Below are 14,772 nucleotides of genomic sequence, written 5' to 3' on the forward strand. Positions count from 1 at the left end.
AGGACAGGCCAGTATGGAAATCATGGTTCTGTCTCTAAACTAGTTACAAAATTTAATCATACTGTGCTTGATTTCTTCCATATAAAGTAGAGATGTTAATGTCTACTTCCCAACTAGTTAAGGAAATTGAACTTGATAACCCATGTCTACCAGCTGGTGGACCGCAGGTGGTAACAGAGGTTTTTGCTCATATCTCTTCTCCGTGCTGCTCCTGTAGTCCATTTCCAGCCTATTTCATTTAATGTGTACATGTTCTTATTTGTTGTTAAGTGCTGTTGAGTCGGTTCTGACTCATAGAGACCCTGTATAGGGTTTGCAAGGACTGGCTGATGAGCTTGAACCGCTGACCTGGTAGCTCAAACTGATCTTAGGCCTAGCACATTAAACCCCAGTGCTACAGCAGGATAGTACATACACGGTGGTGGTGGTAATGTGCCGTGGAGTTGATTCCGACTAATAGCGAACTGTATAGGGTTTCTGTGGCTGTAAGTCTTTACGGGAGCAGAAAGCCTCATCTTTCTCCTGCAGAACAGCTGGTAGTTTTGAATTGCTGCCCCTGAGGTTAGCAGCCTGATTCGTAACCATGACGCTACCAGAGCTCCCATTACGTACATACGTACATCTATAGAGAGACAGAGAAGGAGAGTAGATGGTTTTACACAGCAGTTTAAGTTCCTACTTGACAATTTCTACACAAATTATTCACTTGACCTTAGTAACATTCTTCATAATGTGTGAACATTCTCATCATTTCTGTTCTGGTTGTTCGTTTTCATTTATCTTGTTTCTTGACAACTCCACTCCCACCCAACCCTCACCCTAATTCTCATCTTTGTTTTAAAGTAATTATTGAATGTTTGGTCTCATAGGTGATCTTTTAAATAAACACAGTACTTACAGATGATGATCTTTATTATTTGAGCCAATTTGTGGCTACAAGGTGACCTCAAGAGTTAGTTTGAGTTCAGGTTTTGAACAGTATCTCAAGACAGTAGTCTGAGGGAGACCTCCAGTTTCAACCAGAACAAGAGGTCTTTCTGTGTGTGTATGTTTAGGAATTTGGGGTTATGTTTCACAATTTTCTCTCATTCTATCTGGCTCTGATCAGAATGGTCGGTAATGGTAACTTGATATTTCATTTTATTTTAATGATGTTTTGCCATAATAATAAAAGCTCTCATGCATGTAAGACAAAGATTCTCCTCCATTTATCTTCAGCCTTATGTCCAGGCCACAGAACACTGGACAGAAATAAGATCCTCAGTAAATGCTTGTTGAACTGCATTGAGTAAAAAGACAAGGTAAAGAGGGCGAACTAGCTATTATTTGTCATTACAGTGACTTTCTTCATTTGCCAGAGGAGAGTGGCTGGGTGTTTGTTAACAAAGGATGAATGCCTCACTTTCTTAGAGGATGTTTTAATCAGACACAAGGCTTGTAGAGCTTAATAAGGTAGAAGAAACTTGGCTGTCACCTTCACACTCAGAAATGCTGATGGGTAGCAACCTGAGAATCTGACACAAAGACCTTTTTCAAGGGTCTGTGATTCTGTGGTGAAGACAAGCAAATGATCATTTGGTTGAGCCACAGAGTTAAAAAATAAAGTCAAGATAAAGAATACTCTGTTCTAATTTGTGCGATCACAATTTGTTCTACAGAAATTCGTTCTAATTTCAGTAATAGCGCTTATTAGGACTTTGCCTAATTTCTGTTTTTGTCATTCTTAGGCTATTTGGATGAATCAAGCTTTGTTGCACATATTTTTATATATACATATAGTATATGACCAGAGCATATGTAGTGTGTTGAAGTCAGTACAGGTGATTTGTCTACTTTTGGGCATTACCACAATTCCATTCATCCCCAGAGGAAATGAGTTTTAGTTAGTTAGTTTTTTAGTTAGTCATCTGTGAAGATTGAATGCACTTTTTACTGCCTCAAGAGTTTTGGACTGAACTCTTTTTGATGTTTAAATTCTCTTGCTGTAGTAAGATATTTCTTTTGCACTACCTTCATTAAACAAGGAATATTATTGTTCATTATTTCCTAAGTCTCATATAATATTTGTGCATAGTAATTGCTTGTCACACCTCGTTATTCTCCAGGGGAATGTAGGCATAATTTAATTTCCTTATAAAGACTAAAACTATATTTGTAATTTGATAATACAAAGTTGTATTATAAAAGAAAAGTAAATAAATACTCCATGTGTAACTTTGATTTTTGTTTCTATTTACTACAGAATTAATGTTTTATATTAAAAACTAATGGGTTTTGTTGCTACAGCAGCTCTGGATATGCAAAGGAAGCATGTTTCTGGAAGGGTCGCATCATGTGTGTACATGTCAGTGGACATCTTTCCTAACTACCACAGGATAACTAAGAAAATTAAAAATGGGGCTGTGAAATATTTTTATATATGTGCAAGCAATTTGTAGTTTCAAAAGGTTGCTTCTTTTTTTAAAATTGGAGAAAAATGTATACTAAAACTTATTCACAAATTTTAAAAGGAGACTTACTGGACTGTCACTATAAGACACCTTCTTAAACCAAAACTGAAATCACTCCCTTGTTTTGGTTTCAGAACTGAAATTCATGTCTAAATTAGTGATTTAAAAAAAAATAAATTAGAAGCTATATGATAAAATGATGACAGTAAATTATTTTTATTGCAGCTGCCCCAGTTTACAATCCCAAAGGATTCTTCCTAAGCAGTGAGAGCCCTGTTTGTCAGACTCGTGGACACCCTGCTCCTGGCTGACCATTGGAAGTTCTGTGTTGAATGACATAATGTAGATTAGATATGAAGTGCCATATTAAGCAGAATGTGTATACAGTCTGCATTTTGGACAAATTGCAAGTTGTTTCAATGACCAAACACGAGTATTTCCAGTGGTGTGGTCTGTCCTTTCACCATATCTTTTCAATCTGTATGCTCTAGGCTGATCTTTTTCGAGTATAAAGACAAACACAGCATTAGTACTGGAGGAATACTCAATAGCAATTTACAATATGCTGATGACACAACCTTGTTTGCTGCAAAGAGAGGACTTGAATCACTTATTGATGAGGGTCAAAACTTCCAATATAAATTAAAACATCTCAAAATTAAAGCAAAAATCCTCAGAACTTGACTAATAAGTAGCATCAAGATAAATGAAGAATATACTAAAGTTGTCAAAGATTTTATTTTATTTGGATCCATAATCAACACCCATGTAAGCAGCAATCAAGAGATCATGATACTGCATTGGGCAAATCTGCTGCCAAAGACCTCTCTGTTAAAAAGCAAAGATGTCACCTTGTTAACTATGGTGTGCTTGACCCAAGCCATGATATTTTCAGTTACTTTATATATGCATTTAAAAGCTGCATAATGAAAAATGAAGACTGAACAAGGATTGACATATGGTGTTTTCGTATATAAACCTTTGAATTATGGTATTGGCAAGGCATACTGAGTATATATCATGGATTGTCAGAACAACTAACAAATCTGTCTTTGAGGAAGTACAGCCTGAATGCTCCTTAGAAGGCATGATAGCAAGACTTAATCTCCCTTACCTTGGACATGATATCAAGAGGAATCAATCCCTACAAAAGGGCATCATGCTTGGTAGAGCCCAACAAAAAAGAAGATGACCTTCAACTAGATGAATTGACTCAGGGACTACAAAATGGATTTTATGCATAGCAACAATTATGAGAATGGCACTGAGTGAGAATAACTCAACAGAACCTAACAACAGCAAAGCACCATGTCCCATAAAATTGTAAATTAGCAACAAACCTGTAAGAGGTTACATTATTAACCAAACCCTCTTCCATGGAGTTGTTGTTGTTGTTGTTAAGTGCCGTTGAGTCGATTCCGACCCATATCTACCCAGTATAGCGTTTCCACGGAGCAGCTAGTGAGCTTGCAGTTCATACGACTTTGCAGTCTGATGCATTAGCCCACAGCACCACACCAGGACTCCATGGAGTAGATTCTGACTTGTAGCAACTCTATAGGACAGAGTAGAACTGTTTCTTAGGATTTCTGAAACTGTAAATCTTTACTGGAGGAGACAGCCTTATCTTTTTCATACAGAGCGACTGATCATTTTGAACCACTGACCTTTCACTTGGCAGCACAACAGTTAACAAGTGAGCAACCTGGGATCCTTGACATTATGAAAAAATACATAAAAAGCTAATCTCTGAGCTTTACCACATTTTAAAGCCTTCTTGTGAATATTCTTTTTATTGTACACTTAAAATCAGCTCAGTTTCTGATGTATTTTTCTAATTGATTGGCCCATCTATCCTGCCTTTTCCTGGAAAGCTTTAGGGCAGCATCTTTCATTATAAATCCGACATGAAATTCATGTGTTGTGGAACAGTCTAAGCCCACTCAACTCATTTGATGACTGTGATCTTGTATGGTTGTTGTATTTTGTAGAGGCAAGGACGATTTGTTACCAGAGTTTAATCCTCCCAGTTGAATTCTAAGTCAATGTGACTTTTAAAAGTGATGCAAGGCAGTGTCGCTAATTGTTAATAGATATACACGTAGCTTTCTATAGTAAAAGAAACTGTTAATTGTTGTTAAGTGCCACCGAGTAGGTTCCAACTCATAGAGTCCCTATATAGGGTTTTCCAGGAGTAACCACCAACCTTGCAGTTCAAACTGACCTTGAGTGAAATTGCTTACCCTATGGCACCACACCAAGACTCCAGATAAATCTTTAAATGTACTAAATACTGAAAACCAGAAACCAAACCTGCTGTTGTTGAGTTGATGTTTGACTCGAAGCAACCCTATAACAGGATGCAGAACTGCTCCATAGGTTCTCAAGGGTTGTAAATGTTATCATCCCATAAATGTTATAGTTGTAAGGTTGTGACACATTATCTTGAAAAACTGATCCCTGAAGAAATACTGGGTGTAAAGTTCAGGAAGAAGACATCCCTCACAGTGATGGCAATTAGGAGCTCAGACATAGCAATGTTTGTGAGGCTGGTGCGTGACCAGGCAGTCCTTCGTTCATAGGGTTGCTATGAATCAGAACTAGCTTGTAGACACCTAGTAACACCACCACCAACAACACAAATCTTTATGAAATCAGACTGGCACATCTTTCTCTGCCGAGCTGCTGGTAGGGTCTGTCTGCTGACCTTTTTTTTTTTTTCAGTCATTAGCCAAGTGTTTAGCCATTGCACTACCAGTGTTCCTTACTGACACTTTTGAGCCTTGTTTTACATGTTGTAATGAGGATTTCTACTTACTCGTTTTAACTCAAACTTTCATTAACTGACACGTTATTTAATTTATAAGTAAAATGGCTTTTTACTTTTGCCTCTGAGAACTTTAGCACTTGGCAAATGCTTGTCTTTGCAGAACATCATCTAAAGTTAGAGAAGTGGTGTTTGTTTCTTGCTGCAGAAATCTTAATGCAGTTCATAATTCTCTTGAAGGCTAATCAGGTTGGGTTTTTCTTGATTATTTATTTCAGGTATTTTTCAGGTATGCCAGAATAAGTCCAAAAGTATCGCTGCAAAATCATAGAAACTTTATTACACAAAATCATCAAAATGTGAAGCTATTGTTTCTCTCCATATCTTCCATTAGGTATTTATACATTTCTGAAGATAGTGTTTCCATCTCTCTGAACTTACCCTGAAGAATTCTGCACTCATCAATTTATATCATATCAAAGTAGTAGTTTTGATATCCTTGAGGGACTCAAATTGTGTTCCTTTTCACTGTTCTTTGAATTTTGAGACAAAAAAGTCTGGAGGGGCATAGATCAGGACAGTAGGGAAGATGGGATAAGATGTCCCAAGCAAATTCTTATAGGGCAGCCCTTGCTACCCTTGAGGAGGGTGCATTGACTTCGAGGAAGAAAATTCCTCCCTGCTGCTTCCCTTTGTTGACCTTTTTCTCAACAGCAAAGTTTTCAGTTTTCTTAGAACTTCTTCCAAGTAAGTCCCCGTGATCATCCTGTGTCCTTCAGGAAAATCTATCCAGAGTACCCTTTGGTTGTTGTTAAGTGCCGTGGAGTCAGTTCCACCTCATAGTGACCCTGAATAGGGTTTTGAATCATGTGGGGGCAATTTTTTTTTTTTTTTTTTACCCCTTTGTTGTTGTTAAGTGCCTTTGAGTTGGTTCGCAGCTGGTAGTTTTGAACTGTTGACTTTGCCGTTCACAGACTGATTCGTAACCACTATGCTGCCAGAGCTCCTTTGCAGCCCTTAAAATCAATCACCATAACCTTCTGAACTGACTTTGCTGCCTTGCATTTAATTGGCCCAGCTTATCCTCTTGGAAGCCACTGTTCTGTTTTGACCTTTTTTTGATGGGGCAGGGCATGTGCGAGAGTACCTCAACAAGACTAAGACAAATAAGTGTATTACTGAAAGAACTTGTCTACAACAATCCACTGATCAAAGACATATAGTTAAACACTTTTTTTTTCCTCCCAGATAAACTCATGGATGTGTTTACTGGAACCGTAGTAGCAAGATTTTTTACTTACCCTTGTGTTCCTGACTTAACGTTTTTGTATGAAGTAGAGTTGAGGTTGGATACTTTGTGCCTGTACGTTAAAACGGACTTACAGTATTTATTGGTTTATACTCACATAATCCACCTTCTCAGTCAGTACCTCCTAGAAGTGGCTGTGCATAGTGCATAGTGCAAGTCGATTCCGACCCATAGTGACCCTGTATAGGGTTTTTGAGGAGCAGCTGGTGAGCTTGAACTGCCGACCTTGCAGTTCAAACAGCTTTGCAGTCAGGCACATTAACCCACAGCGCTACACCAGGACTCCTTGATTCTTATATATAAATGTTTAATTGGCAAAGGAAAACGTTTTTATGTTTTTAGTAAGGCATATGACTCAGAAACATAAATTTAAGGAGTATTATGTTTTTAATGTACTTAGTAAATTTCAAAGTTACTGTTTACAGATTTCAACATAAAGATTACCAATTTCAAAACCCATTGCCACTGAGTTAGTTATGACTAGAGTGACCCTGTAGGACAGAGAACTGCCCCTGCCCCAAAGGATTTCCAAGGCTGCAAATCTTTATGGAAGCTGCCTGCTGCCACACTTTTTGTCCTGGTGGAACTGCTAGTGGGTTCAAACCACCCACATTTTAGTTCATGCCTGAGTGCTTAACCACTGTGCCACCAGGGCTTCTTAAAAGAAAGATTATTGTTTTTCTCATCTCATGAGCCAGCTGAATAAAACATTCCACATTGTGGTCATCAGAAAACTGATACAGTCCTGGCTTGGGCAGCCAGCTCTTCCTAGAACACTTGGCAGAGTAAAGAGGATTTGGAAGAGAAGACCTTCTGAGGACTATAAATAATGAACTTATAAGAAGAGGGGGAAGAAAAAATGGCAAGGACACTGCAAATAAAAAGTATTCAAAACTTGCAAATAAAACAAAACCATTTATTTTCATCATTAAAATAAAGTGATTATTGTTGTTAAGTACCGTCTCGTTACTTCCAACTCATAGTGAACTCAGTATAGGGTTTCTGAGGAGTGGCTGGTGGGTTTGAACCACTGGCCTTGCAATTAGAAGTCCATTACTTATCCTACAGTGCCACACCAGGATTAGATTAATAACTGTTCTTTCAAACCTAACTTTCATATACACTAAAGTATAGACTAAACATCGACAAACTTTTCAGTACATCTGTAGCATTTTAAAAATGAAATCTAGTTTGTTTGTTTTTTTAAAGAATGTTTTAGACATGATTAATTCATTTTATTTTTGCTTATAATCACCCTCCGGAGTTATAACAAGAAATCCATTTCAACATACAAGTTTAATTTTCCCGCTTCATTTTAGAATACCTAAACTACCTGCCAGTGTGTGTTTGTGTTTGTGTGTATGTGTGTGTCTTAAATACTTAATTAGACCAGCAGTTGCCTCCCCAGCAGCCTAGCCCTGACTTCCAGGCTTACTCTTGTGCCTATATCATCCCATTTCTGTAAAGTTCCTGACCTGCGACCACAACCTTAGCTGTCCCAGCCCTACCAGTTCTTTGAAATTTTGAAATCTCCTGTATTTCTTCTATGCTTTCCTTCTCTGTATCATACCTCTGGATTATGGTATTTGTTGTGCTATTTCACATCTCATCTTGCAATAACAAGATTGTTTTCTTCTAGGACAGAGAGTATGAAGTCAGCCATAGAGGCAATAAGTATTGACATTGCATTGCCTTAGCTGCTCTTCCTTAGAGTGGGTTGTACAAGGTGGTTTCAAAATGTTCTTGGATACATTCCATTATCTTTCAGTTCCACTTTTCACGAACTTTTTGTAACTCCCTTGTATAACTAGAATGTTTTTGGCTCACTCGGTTTATAACAGTTCAGCTATTCATAATATCTTCTTTCATTATGCTTACTGTCGTGCCAGGAAGGACATCACAATTGAGGATTGCTCAAGTCTTTCATTAACCAGAATCTCTTCATTTCATCTCTTTTCTTGGTACTGGTTTAACTGACACCTCTTAAAACATTTTTATGACTTCTGGTGCTAATGTTCCCTTTGTTCTAAAGTTCTTATGATAATGGAACTGTGCAAGCTAATTCAACAAGGAGACCAGAATGCTATCTCCCAGGCCAGACCTTCCAACACCTTTACAAGGCCCTGGAAGTTCTGTCTGGAAAATGACTGAATGGATAGTTCATTTTTGAACTTATTCCTAGAATTAATTGAAGTATACATTATAGTTACTTGTCCTGGAGGAAGCCAGTGGAAATGTTTTGAGAAAATTGAAATTTAGTGTTAATCTTTGATATGTACAAAAGTTTTATGAAGTGGTTATATAAAATCATTTGATTGACAAAATATTTATTTTCATAAATTGTTAAACCTTACTACTTATAGGACTTTATTTCACACTCCCTTAGAAAAACAAAAGCAAACCCCACCTCCACTGAGTGTATCCAATTCATAGCAGCCCTCCCTGTACAAGATTTCAGAGACTGTAAATCTTTATAGGAACAGACAGCCTTATCTTTCTCCCACTGAGTAGCTGGTGTGTTTGAGGTGCCAACGTTGTGGTGAAGAGCTTAATCCATAGTGCCACCAGGATTCCATTTACTTGATGGAATTAAGCAAAAGCTACATTACCTTCAAGTGGATTCTGACTCAAAACAGCAGAGTAGAACTGCTTGATACTTCCCAAGGCTGTGGAAATCTTTTGGGACACAAACTATCTAATCTTTTTTTTCTGGTGAGTGACAGGTGGATTTGAAGAACCGTCAATCTTATATTTAGCAGCCAAGCATTTTAACCACTGTGCCACCAGGACATCTAGCTGGTTGAATTGGAGTACTAGAATTCAACATACACTAAAAATATCTTTTTCTATGGGAAGAAAAATAAAATTCAGGGGGAACTTACTAGCATCATACACATTCACAGAATGTTTCTCTAAATCTATATTACACCCTTTTCTTTTGTTCTTCTCTTTAGGTAATTGAAGACAATACTGGAGTCCGCCGGGTGGTGGTCACACCCCAGTCTGCTGAGTGTTATCCCCCGAGCTACCCCTCAGCCATGTCTCCAACCCATCACCTTCCCCCCTACATGACTCACCACCCACATTTTATTCATAACTCACACACGGCTTACTACCCACCTGTTACTGGACCTGGAGATATACCGCCTCAGTTTTTCCCTCAGCATCATCTTCCCCCTACACTATATGGCGACCACGGTGAGTAAAATATCTCATCAGGAGCTGTCGAAACTGTTTGCAGCACTTAAGTAGTATAAGAGTGCCCTTAATTTTGACTCTTACTAACACGGTTTCCTTTTCCGTGTTGTGTCTTGTAAGATTACTTTGCAGGTTCCAGCGTTCTGTCCATTTCTCTGTTTTCTCGATTCTCTACCCCTACCCAAGCCTCACAGATAGGCAGTGATCTAACACGTGTTCTCATGTCTTCCAAACATTTTTATATGAGAGTGTCCTGAGGTTGAACTGTATGTAGCATATTCGTGTTTGGCATCCATATGGGTCTAGCTGAATAAGGGAAGTTGAAAAGTATTACATGCCCCATTTCCTACATTAGAGTATTGTGAGATCTTAGTAACCTTTGGGATATATGAATTTTCTGTGTTACAATCTTGATAGAACTAAAAATCCCTCATTGTTGATGTGTTCTCCTGAGCTCTGTGTTTAGTTTATTACTAGCCATTAATGTTGTCACAATTTCACTGGTTATTAAGCAAATACTTACCTTGAAAGGAAAAGCGCCTTAAAGCTGCCTACTCCATATTCTTTCAGTTTGCCCGTGATACTGATTTAGTCTAAATTTCTTCTCTCAAAATGAATACTGAGAAACCAGATGAATGATTGTAAATATTAGACTTTAACTTTTAGGGTTTTAAAAAAGTGATTTGTTTCAGGACCTGGCTGTGAAATTAAAGCTTTTTCCTACTTTAAACATTCATTAAATTTGTCCAGATCGATTACCTCACAAATGCATGTGATACCGTAGATTTTTGAACCAGTTATTATCTCCCTTTGTCTTATGTTCTCACACACACACATACACGCACACACACATTTTTCCATCTATATGTTTAATCTCACATTTTTTTTCTCATTTGAGTGAGTATGTCAAGTAAAATATCCTGTTCTAACTTAGGGACAGAACTTGATTGGTTACTTTTTTCAGTAATCAGAAAGAAATTCAGCATAATTTAGCATAATAAGGTGGCCTTACTTTGGGATATTAGGGAGAGAACAGCAGAAGTATGAAATTAACACTTTAGATTCATGGAGACTTCATCTTTTGTCTAATAATATGATATCAATAAATACTAGGAGTATATATGCCTTGAGAAAACCTGTGTAAAAACTGAAAAGAAAGAAAGAAAGGAAAAAAAAAAACAGTTCATGGTAGTTTTTAAAATGTATTCAATTATTTGACACAATTTACATTTAGTATTTTTTTGTTTTCTGAATCTGAGCTATAATACCTTTGGGAGAAATGTTAACTACTGACTTACCTTTTATTGAGGAGTATCTGATGTGTCTTATTTTAAGTCTGTTAATAGTATTCCAAATAGGTTTTTTGAGTAGTACTCTTTGTTATTTTAGGTAAACATACAATGTGATTTAAATTAAGGTTATAAAAACCTAACCCATTATCATCAAGTCCTTTCTGACTCATAGAATCCCTATAGAACAGCATGGAATTGCTTATTTGAGTTCTTGAGATTATAAATCTTTATGGGAACAGAAAGATAACAACTTTCTCCAACATGGACTTACAAATATGTATACATGTTGTTGTTAAATGCTCTCAGCTGTCTGACATGGAGTGGCTGGTGGGTTTGAACTGCTCACCATATGGTTAGCAGCCCAGTGTTTAACTCATAACACTAGTAGGGCTCCTTCAAATTGCCATTAGTAATATATACAAAAATACAAAAGTCTATTTTATAGTGTATTTTAGTCTAATTTCATTAAAATCACTCAGAAGCAATAGTATACAAGCAAAAGTGCTTTCATTGATTTGAAATTAAAGTAAGCAGTAAAACAAAATCCAATTTTATTTTATAAATAAAACCATTAATATTTTTCACACCTTAGTTCTCACTTAGTGCATTCCTAAAGCGATTTAAACACTCATTTGTCAAATCTTAAAAGTTTAAAAAGTCCCCAAAATGTTTCGAAAGATCTTGGATATTTCCAATCTTAAATATTATATACTGTAATATTTAAACATTTCCCATCTTCCTCGTATGAGGGGGCTTCAAAAGTTTGTGGAGAAATGGAATTAAAAGGTACTGGAATTTTTCCCCGAATTCTTTGAAAAGCCCCCGTGTATATTTTGACATAATTTACTTGGGCATTTTCTAGGAATGGAACTGTATTTGTTTTCCATGTTCTCTTAAGAATTGTGAATGAAAATAAAATAAAAGGGGTAGCTTTACCATTGAGCACTTGTTACATTATATAGGGTAATCATACTTTCCTGGTGTGTCAGGGGCTGTGCTGATTCAGGTCTCTCATCCCAGAAAGGTGATTACTCATACTCTTGTTTCATTCTCAGAAGTGTTAAGAGTTGGAGTTAACTTACATGATCCCTATTTATAGGAAGCCCCTTTTCTTTATGAAGAGTTAGGTAGCATTTGATTACCATTTTAATTGCTGCTCAGGGATAATTTAAAACTTAAAAATTAAATGACTGTCCCCCACCTCGGATCATGAGATTATCTTCAAGCACACAGTTTCTTTTAAGCCACTTAAAAATAATGTGTTAGATGTCAGGTCACACTATACTAGTCAGTTTGTCTTGCAAGCCTTATGGTGACTACCAAAAAGAAGTCTGAGATTACAGTTTACTGTGTCTGGGACCAGGTTGTGGGAATGGTATGTCTTTACCTTTACCATTTCTTCTTGAACGTTTCCCTTAATTTTGTGAGAATTGATTACTTTTAATGGGAATGTTTCACTCATTATTTTAGTAAGTTTTCAAATGTTGGCTCTTCTGCATACCACAAATAACTCCATGTGTTGTGATTGCTAGACTTTTCAATTGGAATACTGTTCTAAAAGTATTAAGTATTCATTTAAGTATTTTGACTTTTAAGTACTTTGCATGTTGAAAAGGACTATTTAATTTGCTCTAATGTTTTGTGGTCGAGTCCTGGTGTGGCACTATAAGATAAGCACTGAACTGCTATTTCAAACCCACCAGCCGCTCCTTGGAAGCCCTATGCTGGGTTTGCTGTGAGTTGAAACGGGCTCAAAGACACAACAATAGCAATGATCTTTTGTGTATTGCAACTACTGAAAACATTTTGACAAAATCAAATTTAGTTATGAATTCAACTAGAATAATCCGTCTTTAAGGACAGTAACCTTATTCATTTTAGTATTCCCCATAATTTCTGGAATATTCAAGAACATTCAATATGATTTTTAATGATTGCTTATTCCTTGATTGACTGCAAATGAATAGGAATATTTTAAACATGGACTTACAAATATGTATATACGTTGTTAAATGCTGTCGAGTCAGTTCCAATTCATACATAGCAACCGTGTATAGGGTTTCTGAGGAGCGGCTGATGGGTTTGAATTGCTCACATTGTGGTTAGCAGCCCAGTGCTTATCCTACAATGCCACACTAGTATTCCTATGTACATATGTTGTTGTTAGAGCTGTCGAGTCAATGCTGACTCATAGCCACCCTGTACAGGCTTTCCAAGGAGCAAGCAGCTGGTGGCTTTGAACCTCCGGCCTTGTGACTCGCAGTCCAGTGCTTATCCTACAGCATCACATCAGCACTTTTTAAAACATAACATTTTATACAGTTCATTGTTGTTAAGTGCCGCCAAGTCAGTTCAGATTCCTAGTGACCCTGTATAGGGTTTCCGAGGAGTGGCTCATGAGTTTGAACTGCTGTTTGAACTAACTTGTGGTTACCAGTCCAGTGCTTATCCTACAGTGCCACACAAGGACTCCATACTGTGTTTAATACTATAAACTTCTTCTTCCAGAATTCAGGTCAATTGACCATTTGCTGATTTGTTATTGAAACTGTAAACTGAGCTTGCATTTGTCATAATCATCTGTTTTAGAAATTATACCACTCTATGGAATGTCAAGCTACATTACCCGAGAAGACCAGTACAGCAAACCTCCGCACAAAAAACTGAAAGACCGCCAGATTGACCGCCAGAACCGCCTCAATAGTCCTCCTTCTATCTACAAAAGTAATTGCACAACTATGTACAATGGCTACGTGAAGGGCCACAGTGGCGGAAGCAGTGGAGGAGGGGGAGGCGGCAGCGGTGGTGGGCCCGGAATAAAGAAAACAGAGCGACGAGCAAGAAGCAGTCCAAAGTCAAACGATTCTGACTTGCAAGGTAATGCCTAAGACATGTACCATAAAGAGTGAATTACCCAGATAGGGGCTCATACAAAAGGAAACATCGTTAACATGGTGGTCAATATTTCTGCTAGATATGGACCTTCTCCCATGTCTGTCTTACTAGAGAAAGAATATTGCTCTTTTGTTACTAATACTTCATGGAAAGTTTTGTATTTTGTTTTGTTTTGTTTTTTAAACTTCATATATATCTTGATGTAATTACTTTCATACTGTAGTGAAATCTGTCATTACATAACAAGCGTATATTTCTGTTTATTTATTGTTTAATGCCACCTTTGACATCTGGAATGAAGTATTCATAGACAAGAATGAGATGAAACAGCTAGTCGTTGCATATAGAGCCGTGAGCTCAGAAGGGCATATATTCTTTTGTTGGATTAATCTTGTGACTACAGATCCGTTGCTTTGGAGAAGCATACGTGTTTTACATGAGGCTTCAGGGTAAGACTTAGAGATGACCTACTTTGATGCCATAGAAGGAAAAACCAAAGGCACTTTATGTAAGCATGTTGTTGTTGTTAAGTGCCATTGAGTCCATTCTGACCCATAGCGACTCTGTATAGGGTTTCCAACGGAGCAGGTGGTGAGCTTGAACCACCAACCTTGCAATTCAAATGACTTTGCAATCTGATGCATTAGTCCACAGCGCCACACCAGGACTCTATGCGGGCATGTAGAAGACTGATTTTAGTGAAGCCAAGGAAGGTAACATTTTGATGAGTTAAGTGAGTCTACAGATAGAAATGAACTGAAAAACAACAACAGGAACAACTGTGAAAGGCAGGATAAGAGCTGATTATCACACTCATTAAACCTACTGCTTCCTGATTGGACCGCATCCAGGCAGAAACTG

At 37.5% G+C, this 14,772-nt stretch overlaps 1 protein-coding gene across 1 annotated transcript in view; it reads left to right on the forward strand.

The window, feature by feature from the left end:
• The window catches only part of FNDC3B (fibronectin type III domain containing 3B), a 339,753-nt gene that overhangs the window by 159,607 nt on the left and 165,374 nt on the right, over positions 1-14,772 (forward strand). Inside the window, exons 5-6 of the mRNA XM_006861842.1 lie at positions 9,481-9,724; positions 13,606-13,893. Of these exons, the coding sequence (XP_006861904.1) occupies positions 9,481-9,724; positions 13,606-13,893 (532 nt within the window). The remainder of the gene's footprint in view (positions 1-9,480; positions 9,725-13,605; positions 13,894-14,772) is intronic.

The sequence above is a fragment of the Chrysochloris asiatica genome, unplaced genomic scaffold, assembly GCF_000296735.1.
Source record: "Chrysochloris asiatica unplaced genomic scaffold, ChrAsi1.0 scaffold00043, whole genome shotgun sequence".
NCBI classification, from domain to species: Eukaryota; Metazoa; Chordata; class Mammalia; order Afrosoricida; family Chrysochloridae; genus Chrysochloris; species Chrysochloris asiatica.